At 39.2% G+C, this 22,577-nt stretch overlaps 1 protein-coding gene across 7 annotated transcripts in view; it reads right to left on the bottom strand.

The window, feature by feature from the left end:
• Positions 1 to 835: 835 nt before the first annotated feature.
• The window catches only part of Parp8 (poly (ADP-ribose) polymerase family, member 8), a 175,178-nt gene continuing 153,436 nt past the window's right edge, over positions 836 to 22,577 (bottom strand). For 5 of the 7 annotated variants that reach the window (XM_006517719.4, XM_006517720.2, XM_030247321.1 and 2 more), the window contains 9 exons: positions 21,637 to 21,704; positions 19,417 to 19,465; positions 18,434 to 18,546; positions 18,120 to 18,192; positions 17,030 to 17,099; positions 14,180 to 14,253; positions 13,069 to 13,138; positions 12,204 to 12,288; positions 836 to 5,286 (listed from right to left, as the gene is read on the bottom strand). In XM_006517719.4, coding sequence (XP_006517782.1) covers positions 5,184 to 5,286; positions 12,204 to 12,288; positions 13,069 to 13,138; positions 14,180 to 14,253; positions 17,030 to 17,099; positions 18,120 to 18,192; positions 18,434 to 18,546; positions 19,417 to 19,465; positions 21,637 to 21,704 — 705 coding nt within the window. In that variant the 3' untranslated portion in view covers positions 836 to 5,183. Of the gene's footprint in view, positions 5,287 to 10,513; positions 10,531 to 12,203; positions 12,289 to 13,068; positions 13,139 to 14,179; positions 14,254 to 17,029; positions 17,100 to 18,119; positions 18,193 to 18,433; positions 18,547 to 19,416; positions 19,466 to 21,636; positions 21,705 to 22,577 lie in introns of all 7 variants that reach the window. The other 2 variants (XM_011244679.3, NM_001081009.2) reach the window with 2 other exon arrangements.

The following is a 22,577-nucleotide window of genomic DNA, read 5'->3' on the forward strand; positions in this document are numbered from 1 at the left end:
ACACTGACTGCCGACATGCATATGGTATTCTTACCATTTCAAGAAGTAAGGAGACTAGCTGTAGGAGACAGAAGTTAGTTGCTTAAAAGTTTCTCAATCATAAATGTACTACAAGCAAAAAAGTTATTTTATTGTGAGAATATAAATAGGCAGTCATACTATTACTATCTACAAGGCCATATTTTATTTATAGACTTAATATCTTGTTCAGTTAATAAAGTAGTTTATAAAATGTGGTGGTTCAAAACACTTGTGCATCTGTCTCTACAGCACATACCCTAAAAATCTTATAACTAAACATGATGTCTCAACATTTGTAATTGTAGCATTTAGGAGACTGGGGCAGAAGGATTGCTGTAAATTTTGGGCCAGCCCAAGTTACACGAGTCTTTGGCCAGACTAGTCCACACAGTAAAATTCTTTCTCACTCCCTTTCTGCCCTCTCCCAAATAATTTTGCGATGACTAATATGTCTAGAAAAAAATCATTCACCTGAAATGATCTGAAATATTAAATCCAGATACTATGAGCAGAAGCTTATAAAACATATACAAATATTTTTCAACCCCTTACATCTGAACCTCAAGTGGTTCAGAACCTGAAGCCATAGCAGCATCCTCATGGCCAGTTAGATGCATTGCAGCTATGTGAGGAGGGAAGAATGGGAAAAGCTTTTTTTTTTCTCTTTTCCCCACTATTAAAAAATAATTTTAAAGCCACAATGGCAACATCATTTTTAGAGTTTGTTGAGACCATCCAATATGCAGTCCTTAGAAGGCAGATTTACCAAAAGGGCCTCCCCGAGTCTGCAAAGCAGTGCCCACATAGACACTCGTTGAACAAATCCAGATTTATTGAAAGTAAACATGTACATCGGCTACAATGGTAGAACTATTACAAAGCTGGATAAAAGAGGCTGAGGGAGCAATAGAAAGCAAGTGCAATAAAAAGTGAATAGAGAAAATATTTGGCCTTAGTGATCTCTTGGCAGTATTTACATTATGTACATATTGTTAAATAGTTAGAATAACTCTAAGGCACCAAAGGCTAAATAGCAGGTTGCAATACTATTCTGTGCACAAAAGTCAAGAAATTTCTTGTAAAGAAGGTTGTCAAAGAAACATAGGCATACCTTAATGTTTACATAAAGATGTGGCTGCAGTTTTAAAAATCTCAAATGATACATTAAATATTGGGCAGATTTGAAGAAACTGTTTTAGAACATTAAATGACGTTGACTATGTAAGTAAGTACTATTTATTTATTTTTATTTTTTATTTTATTTTTTATTTTATTTTTTGTGGACTTGCTGGTAAATGGGTAACGTAATCTATTCCTCAAGACAGCGTTTTCACACTCATGGATATGTTTTGTCTAAAAGCTACTTGAAATACTTTTGACTGACAAAAACTTAGTCTATATTTCATGGTGTGTACAAAGTCCCCAAGAAAAATTTACTGGGTAATAATATACATCAAATCCATAGATGAGCTGACAAAAATTTCATAGGCAATAGTTGCCAACAGTATTTGAATATTCAGTTTGTCGTTCTAGCCCAGCAACTGGGGTTATTTTGTTTTGCTCTTTAAACTCTTTAACCCTTTCGTGTGCGTAACTGTGGCTCTTAAGTGATTGGACATGAAAGTGGCCCATGTAGAAAATGAGCCTAACAGTGAACTAATTGACTTATAATTATGCCACTTAAATCCTTTGCAATAACTCATTAACTATGTCATTGATTGCTGTGACTAAGATGCCTAGGCTACTGCCCTTGGGAAGGAGCCGGCAATGTCTGTGTCTAGTATGGTCTCAACTGTTGATTGATTTGACGACTTCAGTCTGTAAAATTGTATTTGTTCCTTACTCTGGAAACCAATTTGCTTTTATAAGCAGTCACTCTTTAGTGCTGAGGTAGTGTTAGAACGAAGAATTCAGCAGGCCAATAGGATAGTGTGTTTCTTTAATGTGCTTCAAATGTGACCATGATATCTCTATTCATTTGGATGAGAGATGATCCAAGATTGAGTGGCCCTTCGTGATATTAAATTACTGTGTGATGAAAGTTGTGGATGAGTTTGTCCTGAATGCTTTCTGAAACTGCATGTCCTGAAACAAGTTATGATTAATGAAACTTTTACCAATTTGGCAAACATTGGTAAAAGTCTCAAGGGGTATTAAAGATTATAGACTTCCATATTTAATGCTCACTTTTAATCAGTAGAGGAGTGGAAACTGAGTGGCTACTATGCCATATTCTTAAAATTTCCAAGGAGGAACAATCACATCAACTTGGGTTCATCTCTTATTTCTACAGAGTTTCACAGCAACTCTAAGGATATGGCACTTTTAAAATTCAAGTTTAAATAAAAAACCTTTGAACCCAACATCTGACTGAGATTAACTCCCAGCCTATCATACTCCTGGGCACATCAAAGTGCTTCACTGTGACACACTCAACTCTGTAGTACTTCATTATTTATATCTCATTACATTTTTCTCTGCTTCAATTTCCAGTCATTTCATCTCTATTTTGTAGCAAAAGAGGAAGAATGTTTCCTAATGAAATGTTCCATAAAATTAGCAACATGAGAAAGAATGGACCCTACTCTATATGACGAATGAGGTTTGCTTTGTGGGTAGTACTGAGTAGCAATGACTAAAGAGCTAATATTACTGTTATAAAAGACAATGGATAGATTTCCAACGATAATTAAACTGCAATACCATCTAAAATTTCTAGAGTCATCAAGTAAAATCACCCTAATAGGGCAACTGGGTCATAGGATGATAGTTGTTTCTGAATTTTTTAGAGACCTTGAGTTTTAGAAGTAGGGTATTCACCAGCTAATGGTATTAGTAGAAATTACATCCTTTAGAAATATAAGCATTTTCATTAATATATCATAAGAGTTCCAATTTCAAAAGTTCAATAAAAGTTTTTCTCTTTTTAGAATATTTGCTTATAAAAGTTCTGATGCAATTGTGGGAAACTAATTCTGGGAAGGTAATACAACTCGATGATCATTTTAAGATATCTCATTTAATTATCATAAAATGCCCATTGCTGTGTTGTATTAAATGGGTATTAAACTACCAATTACTTTTCTACTTGAATAGGCAAATTTTCTTGTACTCTTAAATTGGCAGTAGAAGTTTTTGATGTCAGTTTTCCCTCCTCTTAATTATTTCCCTTGAATGCAAATACAGGTTACCCTTCTGGTTCATATTCGAGTACAGCATACTAACTATTAAATGAAACCATAATTGACAGGTCAGGGGGTTTCAATTAAGCTAGGAGGCATTCTACAGACTTTTCGGAGGTTCCTCACTGGTATCTTGATAGGAGGATCCTAAGACAAGCACCCATTTTAAATTTAGGAATTACATCTTTATATTATTATCTCATGTAGAACGTCCCATAAAATCACTTCCTTTTTTGTTGCCTAGAAAATATCTCAAAATATTGTTGCAATGACTTAGGATGTCTGGTAGAAAGAAGTAAATGATATTCTCATGCCACACAAGTCTTCAAATAACTGATCACTGAACGCTCAATAGAGGATCTAATATGCTGATATTACTCCCTAGATCAGAGGGAGAAGTCACAACAAATCGATGCTCCTCTGAGCAGACACTATTAAACTACTTGTATCCCAGCCTCTTCAATTCTGTTTTTTTTTCATAAGTGGTGGCATTTCAATTATTTATAGTATAAGGAAAACAAATGACCAGTAAAATCTTTCTAAACTGCAACCCCTGACAACAAGCATGACCCGCCTCTCACCTTTTATGCCAAAGGGAATAAAGAGGAAAATTATTACACCACAACTGCAAATGATGACATGTTTGTAGTTTTTTTCTGTTTACACAAAATCAGATAGGAGCCTTGATTCAGGGACTAAATAGAGTGGCAAACTCACTAATTAAACTGCTCCCATGAATGGTCTGATTCCAAAGGTATCGTTCATATAGCAAAATAAACAATGTCAGTTAAAACTTGAAAGGCCTATGAATCTAAGAAACAAAAGAACAGAAAGGATTGGATGAGCGCATGACTCTCGACAAAGTGCTGACAGGGAGGTGAGCGTTCTCTGTAAGCTTGTGTTCTTTTAATGTAAAAGGAGCTTCAGAGTTGACCTTCTTTCTCAATATGAAAAAAATAATCAGAGGTAGCAGATGAAAATACAAAAATACAGGTATGGTACAAGTAAACTCCACTGGAAGAAATAAGAAATGTGCACTTTCGGTTACTTCTATGGTCCTTTTTAAAAATCAACTAAGTATTTAAATACAGATGTGAGCCACCAGGGACATTACTTTTCCCCTAGTTGACTTTCAGGTAACATTTTAAATTAGTTATATTAACCAGTGAAAAATTTCATCAAACTATCGGGAAAAAAAATGAGCGTATAAGTATTTTTTTGTGTATGTGAATGAACTACAGTAAATTTGGCTCATTTTTCAGTTTATGTCCAGACTTACTGCCTATTGATTGTGATTTTCTGTTCACTAAATGACAGAATGAAGAAGCTATCCATCTCTGCTGTCAAAATACATGCAGCATGAACATGCACACATGTGCTCAATCGCACATCCTGAAACATGACATCTACAGATGGGTGTGCTCCAAGCCTTCTGGCATTGCACTGCCTCTGGACCTAACTGCCGTTTTATAAGAAAAGACATGAGAATAGGAATATCCCTCCTATGGCATTCAAATGTTGGTGTGACTCACACTGACTGAGCACACCGCCACGTGCAGACATTGTACTTATTGCAGACTGTCTGGCAGATTTAGAAGCCATTATAGAACGACCTCAATTCTACTTCAGTATCCTATAATAGCAGTATATGATACCGAATGTCCAATTAAAGGATTTCATATAAAAATATCAGCACAAAACTGTTTTTTCAATCTGTTTATTGTGTACGCAACCCAAACTTCAGTTTAAGTGCTGTTTAATGTTTATTTACTAGATTCCATAACCCTACAATCGGTAAATCTTATACCATTTTAGGCATTTAATGAAATATTTAGAAATACTAAGAAAAGAAAAAAAAATCAGTATTCAAAGGGTTAATTTTGTTTATAATAACAATAAATTATTTTGTCATCTTCTTCAGTTCAAAATCCAGCTTTGAACCCGAGGAAGGCTTTTCAGATCCTGTTACGTGGTCTTCCTTTAACCAGTCGCAGTCTGATTACCAATCACACGGAGTATCTCTTTGTGAATACCTCCTTCTTGTGTGTTGATATTGGCATCTCCCACCTGGCCATCTTCATAACTACAACAGAAAGAAGAAACAGGAAATATGGACAAGGATGGCACTGTTTAAATGGCTTCAAAATCCCATTTGATTCCTAAAAGTCATCCAAGGACACCAAAGGCAGAAGGTAATTTGGTTTTAGTTGTATCTTGTAATGTGTGTTAAAGGTGAAACTTGGTATCATTTGTTCTTTTCTGCCAGACCTTCATTTATTCCCTTCTGCCCATTTCAATGTTAAGTGCTTCATCTCCCATAAAGCACTGCCAGACTTGTAGGGACACCCACAATGCAAGCATCTCTCCCACCGGCAGCTGTGACATCAACTGCAAAAGAATCTAGCACCTACACCTTCATGCCCCTTGTTTCTGTCACGTCTCAGCTGCCCTCTCCCTCACCTGCACTGGCTTCACGGTCTACCCTTGCATCCTCGCCATGGCCACTTTCTAACTACTGTGTTGCATAATCAGCACTCCAGCATTCCTTATCAACCAGAGGCTTGTTCTCTTTGTCTGTAATATATTTTTGTTTATGCCGGCACCTCACATAAGACTGCAAACCAGCTAAGTTCAGCCTAGCAGTAAAAAAAAATGAAATAAAATAAAATAAAAAGTGAAGATGTGATTCTAAAGAACAGCAATTGCTAAGTGCTTGAGAAAGAAATAATTACATTTTAGATAATTCATTTCCTCAAATAAGTTGACTTATGCAATAAGGGCTTCCAAAGAACAAATTTTCAAACTTGAGATAATAATATTCAGAGTGAAATAGGTGATGAATTAATTTTATGACATAAAAATGGCTTTAAGAAAGAAGACGTAGAGAAGTGGTAATTACTTCAAAATAGATAACCAGAGGCATAAGCACAGAGTCTCAGAGATGAATGAAGGCTTCTGTCTTTTCCTTGCCATACTGACATTCTCTTGAGATAGCATGAGGTGGGAGAAGAAAGCACTCTCACACAGAAATGGGAACTTAGCTCCTTACATAATACACTGCTTACACACAGAGGAATAATTCCACTTGCATCTAGTCCAGGTTCCAAGAGTGGAGCTGGCCCAGAATATTGATAAACTTGTTTGATGCTTACCATACAATTTTCCTAATCTACATACAACTTGCTCTGTTTCTTCCACCTCAAGGCTGTAATATTACTGTAAGACGGGAACTCATTAAAATGCCTAGTGCATAGCCCAAGCACTAATATTTTCTCAGGAAATCAAACAGTAAATGTCACATTAAAACATCAGAACATACGTGGGTTGGAGAGATGGCTAAGCAGCAAGAACACTCACTGCTCTTGCGGACTCAGGCTTGGTCTCCAGTATCTATAGCAAGTGGTTCACGGCAACCTGCATGTAACTTCACTCCTAGGACATCTGACAACCCTTGGGGGGACAACTGCATGCATATGGTACACATAAGCTCAAGTAAGCACATACATATACACACTTATAAAATGATAAATCAAAGCATTCCTTTACAATAAGAGTGAAAAAATGTTGAGTTGTTCAAACTACATCAGAAGTTTGGGGCAGGTTGTGTATAGTTATTCTTTATTGGGCAAGCAAAATATATGATCTTATATTGAAGAAAAGGAAGGGGTTCACAGGAGGTGGAGGAGACCAGGAGTTAGAATACAACTGAATGCACTGTTAGAATGCAAGGGTTAGAACGCAACTGAAATGCATTGTGCATATGTATGAAATGCTATATCGAAGAAACCCTAAGAAAAAGCCAGGCTGACTTGATTTTTGTATAAACACAGATGGCAAGTCCATGTTTCTTAAAAGAAGGCAGGCAGCCTCCCATATAGGTACATGACTGTGGTTTTCCAGGACAGACTAACTCTCTAGGACTGGGATGTGAAGAGGAGGAGGCTGGGAGAGAGATGAAGAGACAGAGAAGAACATGCTGCCCTGAGAGAGGCCAGTGATTTCCAACTTCAGATTACCACCTCGGTACAGCTTTAAAGCGCTCCGTTCAGGTGGATTCACTCTCTGTGACAGACAGATCTGGACCTTCAATGAGTAGGACATGCTTAGCCTAACTGGTATGCAGCTGACATGCTATTTTCTCTGTTCTGTGCAATGTGAAATTGATCGGTGATGGGATTTTTATGTAAATCATTGTAATTTGCCAACTTTGGCTCAACCTTGTACATTTTCTCTCCTGACCTTAATGTTCTACTTAAGTCACAAAAAAGCTTCCTGAGCCTCATGGTTGATGTGCTCAGGATACATTATATCCTATGAGTAAAATACATAACATATAGCTCACCACTATATTACCTCTCTCTCTCTCTCTCTCTCTCCCTCTCTCTCTCTCCATGTGTGTGTGTCTTTCTCTGTCTCTCTCACTACACTGCTTCATCCCTTTGCTGCCTTTCGCTCTTCTTCCTCAGTCTCCCAGCCGAACCATTTCCCTTTCTCCTGGATATATATGAACTCCCTCACCCCTTTCAGCATCTCCCAGGTTTTAATTCTCACTTGAATGCTCATTCTTAAAATATGTATCTCCACACTTCCATTCCTCACATCTTCTTCTGATACAGTTTTCCACAGGTATCACCAATGAAATATATCTGAGACATTAAAGTCACATATACTCTTTCCATTAACATGGATCCCTCAGGATTTTGTAGATGCCTCCATACAGGATGCACTCACAGCTCCAGCATAAGCCGTCTTTGATACTACCAATTCATAACGAGAACTACATGAAGGGAGGAAACAGAACTATTCAAAATACTTCAGGGGCTGCAGGGGTGAGGCAGGGGCAAAGCAGCCTAGAAGTACAGTGACAGTGTACAAAACTAAAGGTGACTTCAGATGTCACTTTTGATGAGGAAGCCAGAGAAGGGCTTGAGCTCGCCTTGAGAAACAGCCACTGGGAGTGCAGCTATGGGCCTGAGCGTCTGCTCAGCATGCAAGGTCTGAGAGCTTCAAAAGCAGAACCATGTTTCTTCTTTTTTCTTGTCTTAAATTTCTGCGTATGAGGCTGGGCACGGTGGTGCACGCCTTTACTCCCAGCACTTGGGAGGAAGAGGCAGGTAGATCTTGGAAATCCAGGCCAGCCTGGTGGACAAAGTGAGTTCCAGAACAGGCAAAGCTACACAGAGAAACCTTGCCTCAAAACACCAAACTGAACCACCACCACCACCACCACCACCAACAACAACAACACAAACCCAAAAATAAAAATAAAAATTCTGCATATCAAACCTAAATTATCGGTGTAAAAATCCTAACAGTTAGTAAATCTGTCATGGTACAGCAACAAAATTTCATTGAGAGCAATGAAATTAAAAGCAACAAGAACCAGTAACTTTTTAAATGAATTCTGTGGGAGACAGTGATAGTGCTACAGGAATGGAGGTGTTTATAGGAGAAAACAGCAAAAACAAAGACAATACTTAGGAGGAGGTAAATATAATGAAGTGAAAGGACACTGAAAATCGCAGCTCAGAATAGACAAAAGGCATTGAGATGCTGCAAAGGCATTTTAAATAATGGATCCTTCTTAGTATGCGTTGATTTTTTTAAAAAAGGTATTATTAAGACATTTGAGAACAAATGGTTACTGAACAGTTAAAATGTCTGTCAGTCACCCACTCCTACCTGACAAACACCATGGACATACATACAAATGGACTCACACAGTCAGTGACTACAAGGAGGCTGGGCTAGGGAGAAGGCCATGCAGGAAAACAGAAAATGCAATGACAGAGATATGCCTTGGGCATTACCCAGTTTGCACAGAGCTGATGCACCGAGATGCTAATGGAAGGAGGGAAGCAAGAAGGAAAAATCGGATAAGGAGTGAAAACTAGACACACAGGTGCGAGAGACGTTACAGAGAGATTTTAAATGATGGCTTCCACTTGGTATACATTAATTCCTTAAAGGTATTGTAAAACTACCTTTACTTTTTCAAAGGTATTGTTGATATCTTTGAGAGCAGGTAGTCAAAGATCAGTTAAAATGCAGGTCTTCATTCTCTCCTACCCGACCAATGGCATGTATACAAAGACAAATGGAGAGAGACAGAGCAGGGGACAGAATCTCAGCTTCACTGAGAAAGAACAGAACCGCAGTCATGAAAATCGTAGCACAACAGTTGAAGTTTGGTACCCGAGGCAGGAAACCAGAAGCAATGGCGGGGCTAAGAAGCTACACACCAGACCTCTACCCGCATGGAATATAAGCACTGCAGAGAACAGATCGGTCTGTGAAGCACTGAAGACTCTCAAGGGTAAGAGGCAGCTGCCATGGACTGTGAGGAGGTGACAGAGCAGCTAAGCGCTAGGAAGGGGATCTTGCTTGGGGACAAACTGGGTTCACTTAGAGATCAAGCAGCCCAATCAGTATTTATGTTCACACAGAGGAAGCCTTCCCTGGCATCTAATTGTGCAAGCACATTGCTTCCTATCAAAGTCTACAGTTGAACAATATCCACCTTTTATAAATGCATCACTAAAGATGATGCTAATTCTACCTGATGGGTATTATACATTTCCTATCTTATACGTTATTATTATATCCGACTAAAATTTTTCAAACTAAAAAAAAAAAAACCTAAGTAAAAACCATATGTAATTCCTACACTTGGGAAGCTGAGCCAGGAGGATCACGGCTGAGTTCAAAAGCATCATGGTAGTGAGACCATGTTTCACAAAGCCAAAATGTAAAACAAGTTAGTGACCATTGGGTAATTCAAATACAGAGAGCTGCATGTAGGTGGGGCAGAGAAAGAGAGGAAAGGAAATTTAACTCCAAGGGATTTTCATCAGTCTAAAAGATAATGGATTAAATTTTAAGTCTAAGCTCTGCCATGTGCCACAGGAGAGCCAAGACACCATAGTCTTCTTGTCCCATTTTCAAGAAAATTTTATCATGAGGAGATATTTGAACTGGACCGAAGGCAAACTGGACTGAAGCAGAATTCCTGAAAAGGATGTAGGACTAAGAACTGCTTGGCCCAAGGACCTGACATATTTGGCCCTATCTTCTGCAGACAAATGTTTTATGTGATCCTTCCTGATGTTACACTGGAGAACTTGCTAATTAACTTGCTTGTTAATCTCATCCTCACTGACTTACTCTTTCCTAGTTGCTCCACTCATAAGGGAGGCACAACCCTGTGGTTGTGTCTTTTATGAAGGAAGAGACTAAAAGCTGTAATCAGAATGTACAATAATGACTGAATGCATTTTCTCCGTGGTGTGTTCTGAATTTATCAGTCTTACCTAATGAGTTCCATCTACTGAGGTGCAAAAAGAAAAGAAAAAAAAAGACATCTCATTGTGTTTACAAAGCAACGAAAATTACCTTAATAAAGATTTCTCCTGTGAATCATTTTGAAAGCATCTGGGCACACTGATTTTCATCAGGCAGCTTTGCTTCTCTGTTCACTACTGTGGAGAACAGGAGTCCTTTCCTCCTATAATTAATCCTCTACAAGTGTTTTATGTATCATTTATGAAAATATAAAAAGGTCACATTGAGAACTGAGCTACTTCTGCATGTAAGGCTGTCTGTTCTGTTCAATAAATCTGAATTTTTGTAAGCTACAAAAGAACAGACTACAGGAAAAGATCCTGGAGTTATCCTTTTATCAACATCTCAAGCTTACTAGATAGGTAAAGGTAATTCTGTAATTGAAGCTTAGTCAAGAAAAATGAGAATGTTTTATGAGCTTTGTACTAGAGAACTACATTGGCTTAATCTCCAAATAATCTTGTAATGTAATGTATCCTGACAGCTTTCCTAGTAGCGCATAGGCCCTGAGTCCTTCTCGCTGTTATTTGTCCCTCCTAGGCTGACCTGTATAGACTTCAGTCATCAGCCCCACTGGTCTCCACTTAGAGTAGAGTTTGGTCAAGTAGGGGTCCTGCCAAAGGACCTCATCCTGACTCAGCCATCTGGACCTGAGGATGTAGAACAATCCTACTGCTATTATTTCCAAAATGCTACTCTAGATGTGTGAGGCCCCACAGTTATACCTTTGCAAATCATCTAATTGTGGGCAATAAAAGTATCAATGTTCTTGTGAGCCATCTGCTTGCTGTTGAGTCTCTAAGTGATGCAGGTAGACATACTGTTCTCATTTTGTTGATGAAGCTTAGAGAGGTTATACAACTTGGTGATTGTTCTTCCTAATTTCTGTGGAGTTGAAACTCAAAACTCCCTGATAAAACCAGGAGTTCTAGCTGCTATACCCATTTCCTGTGAAACCTGGAGCCAGTGAATAAATGTCACAAGAAAATCAGTTTCCATAGAATCTCTCCTAGTGGACAAGCTGCCCACATGCTCTTGGATCCAAAGATGAAACACATGGGTCCTGTGGATCTATAGTGATTTTAATGCCATTGCATTGGCATACTTACAAAAGAACCCAGATCACTTTTCAATTTGTTTTCAGATACTCCATAAACTATAAAACCAACAACTCAGTCCATCCTTAAAAATCCTTTCTGTGCCTAGGTCTGGTAAGAGTTGTGGCCAGGCAGGGGACGTGGGACTACAGATGCAAAGATGGACTGAAGACTCAGGCTGGCTGACTGCATCTGTGGATTTGGAATGAAGACAATGATTTTCTATTCACGTGCCAACAAATACACAGGCCAACATGAAATATCTTGCCAGCCTGTACACAATGAAATGTACATTACTTTTTATAGAACAAAATTTTCATTATTGTTTTCTCTGTCCCTGATTCTAGAAAATTTCATTATTAAAGCATCTATAGAAGGTTTTCCTTTAGTTCAACCATCACTGACCTCAATAAGCATACTCAGATGTATCAATCATTAGACTCATGAGAAGTTCTATTATTTGTTTGTTATATTTGGCAGCTAAATTGAACAAACAATACTGCAGTCAGTCTTCCATTTGTAGAAAACACAGTAACTTACAAATCTGAGCATGCAGACTTACACAAAAAAGAATCTTGTACAGACATGATCCGTGTTCGGGACAACCCATATCTCGCCATGTTTGTGCAGGTCAGGTGACGTGATCACTGAAAGTGGAAGACATAATTAAAGACCTATTTCATTGGAAAGGAACAGGAATCCAATTAAGTAACTATCGTCCTTCTCTCTGAAATCTGTCCAAAGGAACATATAATGAATACCTAACCACAGAAGCTATCAATAAATGTAAATGAAATCAACAAAAGGCCACTTTGCCATTAAGGAAATCATTTGACTACTATCAGAAACAAATGGGTCCTGAAAGCACAGACAGCAATTCACTGTCACACATAACAGTCAGGAGTGGAACACTTGGGACAGACACTACAGGGTAAGGAAAGTCTTAATTCAGAAAGAAAAGATGACTTGAAGCCCGTCAGACATTAGAGCAAGAACAAAGAAAAGCCTATGGTCTTCCAAACTACGTCTCAATCTTTCTGCACGGAGCTCAGAAAGAAACGCCTTCCCTGGAGTGAAGGAAAGTCCTATGATGTTTTCTTCTTGGTGCATGGCTCGTTCAAGGTTTTCATTATCTCACACAGTCAAGCACCAACTTGAAGAGGAAGTATCACAAGAACAAATAAGAATCACACTATCTGAAAGCTGAGTTATGTTTGGAAAATCTCCCAGGAATCATACGGCCCTGTCTGAACCCACGCCAGTTCTGCACTTTGGTTTTAGCCTCTACGATCTCATGTATGCTCATTTCCCACAGTGCCCTCTGAAACGGTCCTAAGGAACAATCCTCCACTATTTCATCATGAACTCTCTGTAAACACACTTCAGCTGCGAAATGCAAAGGTAGGATATAAGAGTCGGACACTCACCTTCACATAAGGCTATGCATTTCAAGTTACGGCTTTGCAGGAACTGGGATTGCTGTCCTTTTTTCTGAGACTAAATCATAAAACAATTGAAAACTTACAGTTAAAATTTAAAACGGGGCACTCTAGTAAGCATCAACAACAAGAGCTGGTCATTGATAAGCATGAACCAATAAGATGGTTGTGGAGAGTTATCTACCACCATCTATGCATTCTTTTAACCTCCAGCTGTTTTTGTTGCATTGTTTAATGTGTGTAAATAATCTCTGTCAAGTCCTTCATAAGGCCACTGACCTGGAGCAATGTTAAGACAGAGTTCAGTAGTCTCATAAACACATAAGTAGAATTCAAAGTTAGTTTTGCCGGTGAGGCTGACAAATGTATATCAAGGCAAACAATGAAGTTTGCATGATGTTTTCAATACAACCAGATAATACAACCAGCTAGCCAAACCGACCCACATTTACAACAACATTTACTGGAGCCACGGAGGTTTCAAAGCACTCCCTCCGGGCGTACTTTCAGATTTAAGATGAGCAATGCTTATTCTTCATCAGATGGGTTTCCGTTTCCTGACTACATTCTTACAGTCTCATGAGAGCATGAGATTTCGCCCCACTCTTCTCTGCCTGGAGTGTTGTTTCTCTCAGAGACATGTGGCTCATGCTGTCTCCATCTCCACTGCTATACTCAAAGGCTATCCTTCTCAGAAGGATTCATGAGCATGCCATGTAGCACTCGTTCCAGTATTAACTTCTCTATAACATTAAACAGCCCTTTCTGTGAGCTATTGTTCTTCCTCATTTAAAAGTCCTCTGACTTAAGCATGTTTATACTTTGTTTTGTCAAGAGGACAGGAGAAGTAATCTAGTTTTATTCACCAGAGACTAGACTCTGGTAGTACAGTGAGACACCAGAATGTGTGTGTTCATGAATGTATATTAATTATTACCTACAAGCAATGAGGTTTTTGCATGTACAGTGAGTTTGACTCCTTTATGAGTAATGACCACTTAAAGTACATTTTGAGGGCTTAATAATCCTCAGTATTTATTGATACCCGGTTGTCTAATGAAACTGCAGTTCACGCCTGACTTGTGAGTGACTACAGCACCTGTGATGCATTGCTGCTTTTACTACTGGAAGCTGGCTCGTCCTTGCTTGACACCTTCTGCTTCTTGTTCATCCCTGAAAAACATCAGCACAGTAGTAACTCAGAGACACGGCTGACTGAAGCAAACGAAAGTACAATCGATGTATGGCAGAAGCTGTACTGTATGCTGAAGTCTAATCACACTGTGCCAGATGCAGACATGACAGGCTCACGAGGCAACAGCTGCTTGTATCCCAGACCTCGGAGCTGATGTTCTGAAGGTCTGAGATACCCCAGAAGGATTGTAAAATAGGAATCTCTCTGTTTGTTCTTGGCATTGAAAATAGGGACAGGAAATTATTTTGCATACACTATAACTAGAGTACTTACAGAAGTTGATTTTAAAATGTTTACTGAATTACATTTAACTCCCATCCATATTGTCTGTTGAGTACTATGATAAGATACAGAGTGGAAAATTCAGACAGGAGAAAAGAGAGATTTCACCATGGTGTTGTAAACTGCTAATATACACTCACTTCTGTGTCTGTGTAGAAATTACTATCTTTCTAACTCAAACAACTATATATTCTTTTGTCTGTGCTCAATCATAAATTTTAGTTTTGCTCTATTGAGGTCATGATATAATGTTCTGCTGTGAAGTATTTTAGAAAAAGGGAACCAGTGCATATTTTATTATAAACTATGTAAAAACTAAATTTATGAGAACGTTTGACATACTACCACACCAGAAACTGAGAAATTCTTGAACGTCAATGAGTATCTTGGTGGCAGGAGTGGAGCTGCTCAGAAATTTGCAAAGGAAGTTCTTCTAACCTTTTCTAAGCCAGGCATTCTCTGGAAGTGTCTTGGGTGGGTAGAACAGACCTGATATGTAGAACAGGGGGGCGAGGGGGAGGCAAAGTCTTGCCTGCAGGGCTGGTCTAGGCTCTATGTCTTCAGACCTCAAAACTAACCACAACTTCATCTCTCTCTGGGGACTTTACACCCCTAACCCCTGCCCCAACCTGGGCTATGGACAGAACTCAAGGTCTCTATCACCCAAGTCCTTGATTCCTCCTTTTAGAAATATGTCAAGGACCTTCAGATTCTGATGAAAGCTGTAGACTCCCTTCTAGATAAGTGCACACGCAAAGACAAAAGTTTGCATCCGTTCAGTCTGTATCTAGTCTTCTCCCAACTGTTTCTACGATCCCATTTAAGGACTCTATGCACTAGCATAAGAAAGCAGAAATTAAAAAAAAATGATTTTTGTTGTCATTTTGGCTATCTATGCTGCTGATGTACTATTTAGCTAAACAGTATTTAGTTTTAAATCTGATTTTAGTTATTTCCCATTGCCTATCTCAATACTCTTTTGTCCATCTGACACTTATCTTTAGTGCTATGTTGACATCTCAGAATAACAGTATTTCCTTTTTTAGTAATTTATTTATTCACTTTTCATTCCAGTATCAGCCCACCTCCTCCTAGTACCCCCTTAGAGATTCTCCTCCAGATCCTTCCCCTCCCCCCTCCCCTTCTCCTCTGAGATGGAGGAGAGCCCTTCCTGTATCACCTCTTTCACCACCACCCCGATATCCCTACACATTAAGTCACTGCAGGACTGGCCCCATCCTATACCACTGAGGTCAAACAAGGCAGCCCAGTTAGGGAAATGGGGTCCACAAACACAACCCCTCACCCCACCCCCATGTATAACAGTATTTCTGAACTTACTTGCTCTGTTACAATGTAACAGATAATATAGGTAGGTAGGTAGGTAGGTAGGTAGATAGATAGATAGATAGATAGATAGATAGATAGATAGATAGATAGATATCAGATATACATAAATCTCACATGACTTGAGAAACAAGATCAGAAAAGCCACACAAAAGGTGTCTGATGGATCAGCCATATCTAGGCAACTGGGTGTAATCTAATTCATTCCCACTCACCAGGTGTCTGGCCTGGGGTCAGGCTTTCTTAAGACAACCAGAACAACCCATCTCCCAGTTGAGTGCTACACAGTGGATGCTTTGAGAAACTGAAAAACTACATGATAGCTGATTCACTAGATTCACTGATGTGAAGATTCTAGGGACAGAATAAAGGGCTGTTTCCCCTTCTATGTAAGTCAACTTGCCAAGCAACAGTAGTCAGGCGCTAACATAACATCATACTTAACTTTGTCTAATTACAACTCTTCACTATAGATTTATAGTTCCCATCTTTTGCTATCTAAAAATTGTACGTTTTCTTTCCATCGGCCTTTTATTGTCTTTTTGATAACTGGTATTTCTAAGTCTATGTCTAAGTACTCAATTTATGTCACCACTAAAAAGTAACTTATTGTGGTTGAATTTGCACAGACCTTGACTAATGAACAGACAGATGGGCCAGGTTAATGGTCTCTTAGATAACAGACTTCTCTAAGTATCATTTCCTGCAGTTTGGAAATACTAAGATTTAGCATTCAGGAACCATGTGTAAAATATTCCCTGGAAATGTGCAGTGTGATCATGTCTCTCACACACACACACACGCACACCTGCTGTGGAAGTAGTTAAAGAATCAGATACTAAGATTTTAGGGCAATCATGAGAAATTGCTATTTGCTTTTTTGAAATTCTGATTTGAATCTGTTTACAAAGTGGTTAATTTAATTACTCTATAGTCAAGTTTTAAAACCACAAAGATGCACTAACCATAAATTCCACCACATGAAGAATCGTTCAATGCCAGCAAACAGGAGGTCATTGTCTCCATGTTTACAATTTTCCAGGCTCCATACCACACGTGCTTTCAGGTTACCTCTGCTATCCTCCATCTCCGAAAGTAAAATTAAAAAATGAAATGCAGGATTACCTGAGTAACCAAATGATATGCTGGACATCGGGCTAAGATAGATCCCACTTCCGTACATTGCACCGTGGAGCTACAACATGAGATGTAAGAAAGAGAAAGACATCATAGGCCAGTGCTTTGAATTAGCATCATACAAAGAGGGCAGTCGGTTTCATGTTGGAACATTAGGTGTAACTCAAATGAGAGAACACTTAGGCTGGGTCAAATATAAGAAGAGCACCATCAGCTCTTTTGGAATGAGTTGATAAAGGGGGGAAAAAAGAGGAAAAAGAGACAAAGAATGTTCTCCACTTGACTAGTAATAAAAAGAGTCACTAGTCACAAAGGACTATGCACAGTTCTTCTCCTAATGAATCTAAAATTCTAAAAGAGGGACTCACTGAAGAGCCTGGAGAAGCATCCTCAGGAACACTACAAGTTGTAATATGAACACAGTTCACCATGTACCTTGTCTGCCAGTCCACTCTTCCGCTGAGAGTTTCAAGTTAAAACGAGTTTCATTATGTGAAGCATTTCAAGTGGTAGAAAGAGGATCTCCTCAGAACATTTAAAATCCTTCCATCTCATTTCCATATTCTAGCGTCTTTACATGCCAGTCCTAAGAACGTGGCACCAAATCAACAGGTTTAAGCTTGCAGACAAGCAGAGTTAATTCTGTCCCCGTGTTGTTCCTGTACAGTAACAACTGGCTCAGGTGACTGGACTAGACGGTTTCTTTCCTTTGTGCTATGGAACACTGGGCCTAACTGAAATGGGCCAAATGTAATTCGGAGGTAAGGACTAGAAGAGGAATAAGCAAATTTAAGGCACACTGAGGCACAGTACTAAAGAAATATTAGAGAAGTGGCTAGAAAGTATGGCTTTACTTTCTGCACTGTCTCATTTTACTTCTTATTTTCTGACTTGCACTTTTTCTCCTAGGAATCCTTCACTGTCAGGCATCGTTCAATTTTGATTCAGTTATTTTGTGGAAATGTATTTATCTTTATTAGAAACTCTGGATAATATTTTAAATAAATGCATTAGGGCTCAACATCTCCCCATGAAGAATAAATGGGACTCTTACTAAAACATGCAAAAAAAAAGTTACCTGCAGACGCGTGTTAGAGGCAACGACCAGACCATTCCTCAGGATAGAGTGCCAGTTTTCAATGTGAGAGCCACTAAAACACAGGAGTGGGGAGGGGGAAGGGCAAGGCACAAAGTCAGGTGTCTCTACAGTTGGTCTTCGCTTAGGAAGAACTTCAGGTGATGTTTCTGGAAGCTCTGAGTTTCCAAGTTAAATATCCAAACGGCCGATCTGTCAGTTAGTGTCAGGCTCGGAGACAGTGCTTCCTTCCCCTTCACCTCTGGGGATGACGGGAGGACCGCGTAGAGCCCGCCCTCCCTCGCAGCTGTACTCACTGAAATGCGAAGGTGCTCCCGAAGAGCTTCTTGGCGGCTCTGAAGTTGGACTCTTTGGCTGGTGGGCTGCTGAGGAGGAGGAACTGGTGTGGCGTGTGCATGAACTTCAGTTGCTGCCGTGCAAAGGAAGAAGTGACGTCACGTCAACATTTTACCAGCTTAAGGATCATGCAAGTTATCCAACTTCAAAACAGAGAAATGTTACACTAATAACTATGTATATATATATATATATATATATATATATATATATATATATATATGTAATATATAAGTACATATATGTGTATATACACATATATATCTTATATATATAACTTATATAATATATATGTATATATATAAGTAATATATATATTAGAAATCTGCTTAAGTTAGACTCACATGGAATCACCCATGGAAAGTGACTTCATGTGGCAGACAAGTCCAAGACACTGATGCTTCAGAGTCCACTGTGCTGTCCTGTTCACCCTGGACGGCTCTTGAGGACACTTGTCAGGTGAACTGCTCAGCATGACTCCCTAACTCTTTCCCTTTCAGCTTGGATACATACCCAGGAACATAACATGACGCAATCTCCCATGCGGAGATTTGAAAGTAAGGGGAGAAGAGCTTTCAGTGCTGCTCTTGGGTGGTGATGAGCACTGCAATCAGGGACCACTAGCTGCTCAGAAAGATTGTCTAAACACTACTCGGGCTCATAAGCAAAGAGTTTGAATCCAGCATTTCAAATATGGGAAGGCAGAACTCTGGCGGCACAATCTCTCCCTAGATGTCGCTTTTCAAACTCTTACAGGAAGACTACATTCTCTCAGATTGATGCTTTTTAATTCATTTCATATAGCTTTGATGTCTCAAAAGGGTTCGCAGCTCATGCACAAACGGAAAATTAAGAATTGAGCTGGGTCATATCTTGGACAAGCTGCCTGAGACCCGTGGTGATCCAGCTAACAGTCTCCCATTTATATGAAAACATAACTTACCCTGTTGACTGGCAGTTTCACAATATGTGACCTATTACTTGAGATGACCCTGAAATTGAAATGATCAGTCAGTCACAACTGTGTGTCAAATATCTTGACTGTCTTGCATGATAATCGGCAAAAGGTGGACTTGTAGTTTTGCTGTGCCACAAAACTCAGTAATGCTTTTCAGTTGATTACATAAGTTTGGTTTACTTACTAACACAATCTAAAGAGCTTACATAACAAAAAAGATGCCTTCATCTGAGAAAACTCACTGGGAAAGTACTGTAAAACTCGTGAAGATGTCATCTTTAAAAATTACAACCGTAAATATTAGCAACATGACCATTTTTGGAGATTCGGTGCTATCAAATAATGGGACTCTACCAGTGTCATTTATGGCCCTGATCATTTTGTTTCCAATATCTCCTGAGGAATGGATTTCAATAAATATTCTCTTTGTTGGAACAGATAAGGGTATCTTTGAGCTGACAGAGTTGACAGTGGCTCATCCACAAAAGTCAACATACTTCACCCTGAGGTTGACCATTTTAACCCAAGTGCTTGAAATCAGGAATACACATAGTCTACAGCTGTAAAAGAGGAGACTACAAAGTGTTTGACCAACAGACCACCTTGAGAAAGGCAAGCTAGAGACATGCCAGGGGGAGGGGGATAACCAGTGCATAATGAGATGCTGTACTTTTCCTTCCCAGAATGCCCACCCCCTAGTACAGAGCTTTGCTGGACCCAAGGGCAGAAAGATAAAATCATTATATTCTTTCACTTTTCTTATATGAAAGAGCAGAATGTGCTTCTGTCTCTTTTTCTAAGCATGATTTCCTCAATATCTGGGCTTTGTGCACATATGAGCCTTCTTCACTTCTTCCCTAAAGTTTTCTGCCCACCACATGCCTGCCTGTCCACCATATATCTGACTTCAATACCAGCTTACATGGCATGGTCTGTCTTCGTTTTGTTCTCCAGTTCCCCTAGGCAGCTGCTGTGGGTTTTACAGCTCAGCTGTTCTGTCCTGCCCCCCTCTGCCCCCCAGCTTCTGTTAGAGTCCCTTCTTGAATTCCTTTATTAATGAGTCAAGGTGCCCTAACCCTAATCTCCCCAGTGTCATCTGGTGAGCAATCTGAGACCTCAAAATTCCAGTTGTTTATTTTCCTACTTTAATCTTAAGTATGATGAGAAAATTAGGTCTTTAAAAACATCATTTTTCCACACCTATCAGTATTTTAATAACAGATCCTAATGTATCATGCAAATTTCTTTAACTAAAGTTTGTCATGGTTTTCTTAGACCATATGGTTTATGACATTTTACTAAGCAAAAGTAATCAGAATCCTGAAGAAACTGAACTCTTGTCAATTGATAACAGGTTTTTTGTTTGTTTTGTTTTTTATTATCTTTAATATTTTTTATATACATCCAGTTGTTATCCCCCTCCCAGTTCACCCTCCTCATTTCCTCATCCACCAATTGTCACACCCAGTGCTTATACAGACCCATCTCTGATAATATGCATATTTTGCTACTTGATGATAACCATGGTAATTTTATTCAAGTGATTTCAGAAAAGCCATGTATACAAAACCCTTATAAACTCTTATTGTCTAGTCTTTGAAGATGAAAAGGGACAAATTAATTGAAGCAGGCATCAAAGCAAGGTGTATGCTTTAAGTCGCCCCTCCTCTCTACTGCAGAGTTCTCCTAGAATCCAGGCTGGGGCTAAATGTGTTCCTCACCAAGGCCCACCCTGAAAACTGTACATCTTCTGCAGTGCTCAAGCAGAGAGTCAGACAAATTTTCCTATTCTTGTTAAGGAATCAAAATATCTAAAGCATATTTTGAGATTTTTTTTTAATGAAAAGGACTGAAAGGAATTAAGTTTTATCACCGAGTCCTCACTGAACTAGAAAATTAAATGAACCAAAATGCTTTCAGCACATAATCTAATTAAGCATATCCTTTAAGACTGTAAACTAACTGCTGTCAAATGCATTGTGTGCTCCTACTTGCGCATACAACAGCATCTTCCTCCTCTTGTGATGTACTAGTTTTAATTAAAGCGAGAGTCTTTAAGGACTCTTGGGTGGGGAAAAAATCACCAGGTATCACAGGCTTGTATAACTGTGGCTTTGCGGGGCTTACAAAATAGTCCCTCTTCTTCTTCTTTAGAAGCAGAAAGAGCTACTGATTTTTATTAGGAGAAAAACTACAGTCTTATACCATTGCAGAAGTGGATGAGCAAGGGGGTCCTGTTTATCCATCTGCTTCTTGATTTCCAGATAGGGTGCCTAGAAGATAAAATTACATTCCTTCATTTTTCTTTAAAATTCACTTCTCCCCCGCCCCCCTCCCCGCAACAAAAAGAAAATCAGATTAAATGATATAGCCTAGTCTAGCTAAAGCAAAACCTGTCTAGACTTGGCATGGGAATAGCCAATTATCCTCTTCACACAAGGGGAAGGGAATCATGAACCCACTTGGATCCTAGCTTGAAGAGACTTGACAGACAGGGGAACCCAAGAGACTCCTAAAACAATGTGGGCTATTACTGTTGCCCTTGGTTATTTCTCAGAAGTCGGAGATTTTCGTTGAAGACACCGTGTACTTTGGACAAAGGACTCAGAGGATTTGAGTTGGATCTGACCTGAAAGCTTGTTCTCTGAGGACTAGCTTTCATAGCACCAAATGGTGCTATTAAACTGCCAAGGGAGAAAAGCAACCAATCGTCCATCCCTGTTGTGAAGCCTGTGGACCACAACAATAACCCAGCATTCAAGTTATCCCTACCGGTGGGTGCAATAGTAACTTGATAATAACCAACAGTGCTCTGGACTTAAGGCCTCTTTAAAAAAGAGAGCATTTATCCCTGGGATTGAAAACCAAACCAACTACCCATGCCTTGTACCTCACATCTTATAGGGGAACATGCTGCTGCCACTTTCCTAAACCAATATAATGTCTAACTTCATCCTGAATACTTACAGCCTTAGGTAACTGTAGTGTTCGTTCTCTCTCTCTCTCTCTCTCTCTCTCTCTCTCTCTCTCTCCCTCCCTCCCTCCATCCCTCTCTCTCTCTCATACACACATACACACACACACAGAGTTTTTCTAATGGAGCTCATTACAGAAAGCCAAATAGGTCAAAACACAGATAATAACTG

The sequence above is a fragment of the Mus musculus genome, chromosome 13, assembly GCF_000001635.26.
Source record: "Mus musculus strain C57BL/6J chromosome 13, GRCm38.p6 C57BL/6J".
Lineage (NCBI taxonomy): Eukaryota > Metazoa > Chordata > Mammalia > Rodentia > Muridae > Mus > Mus musculus.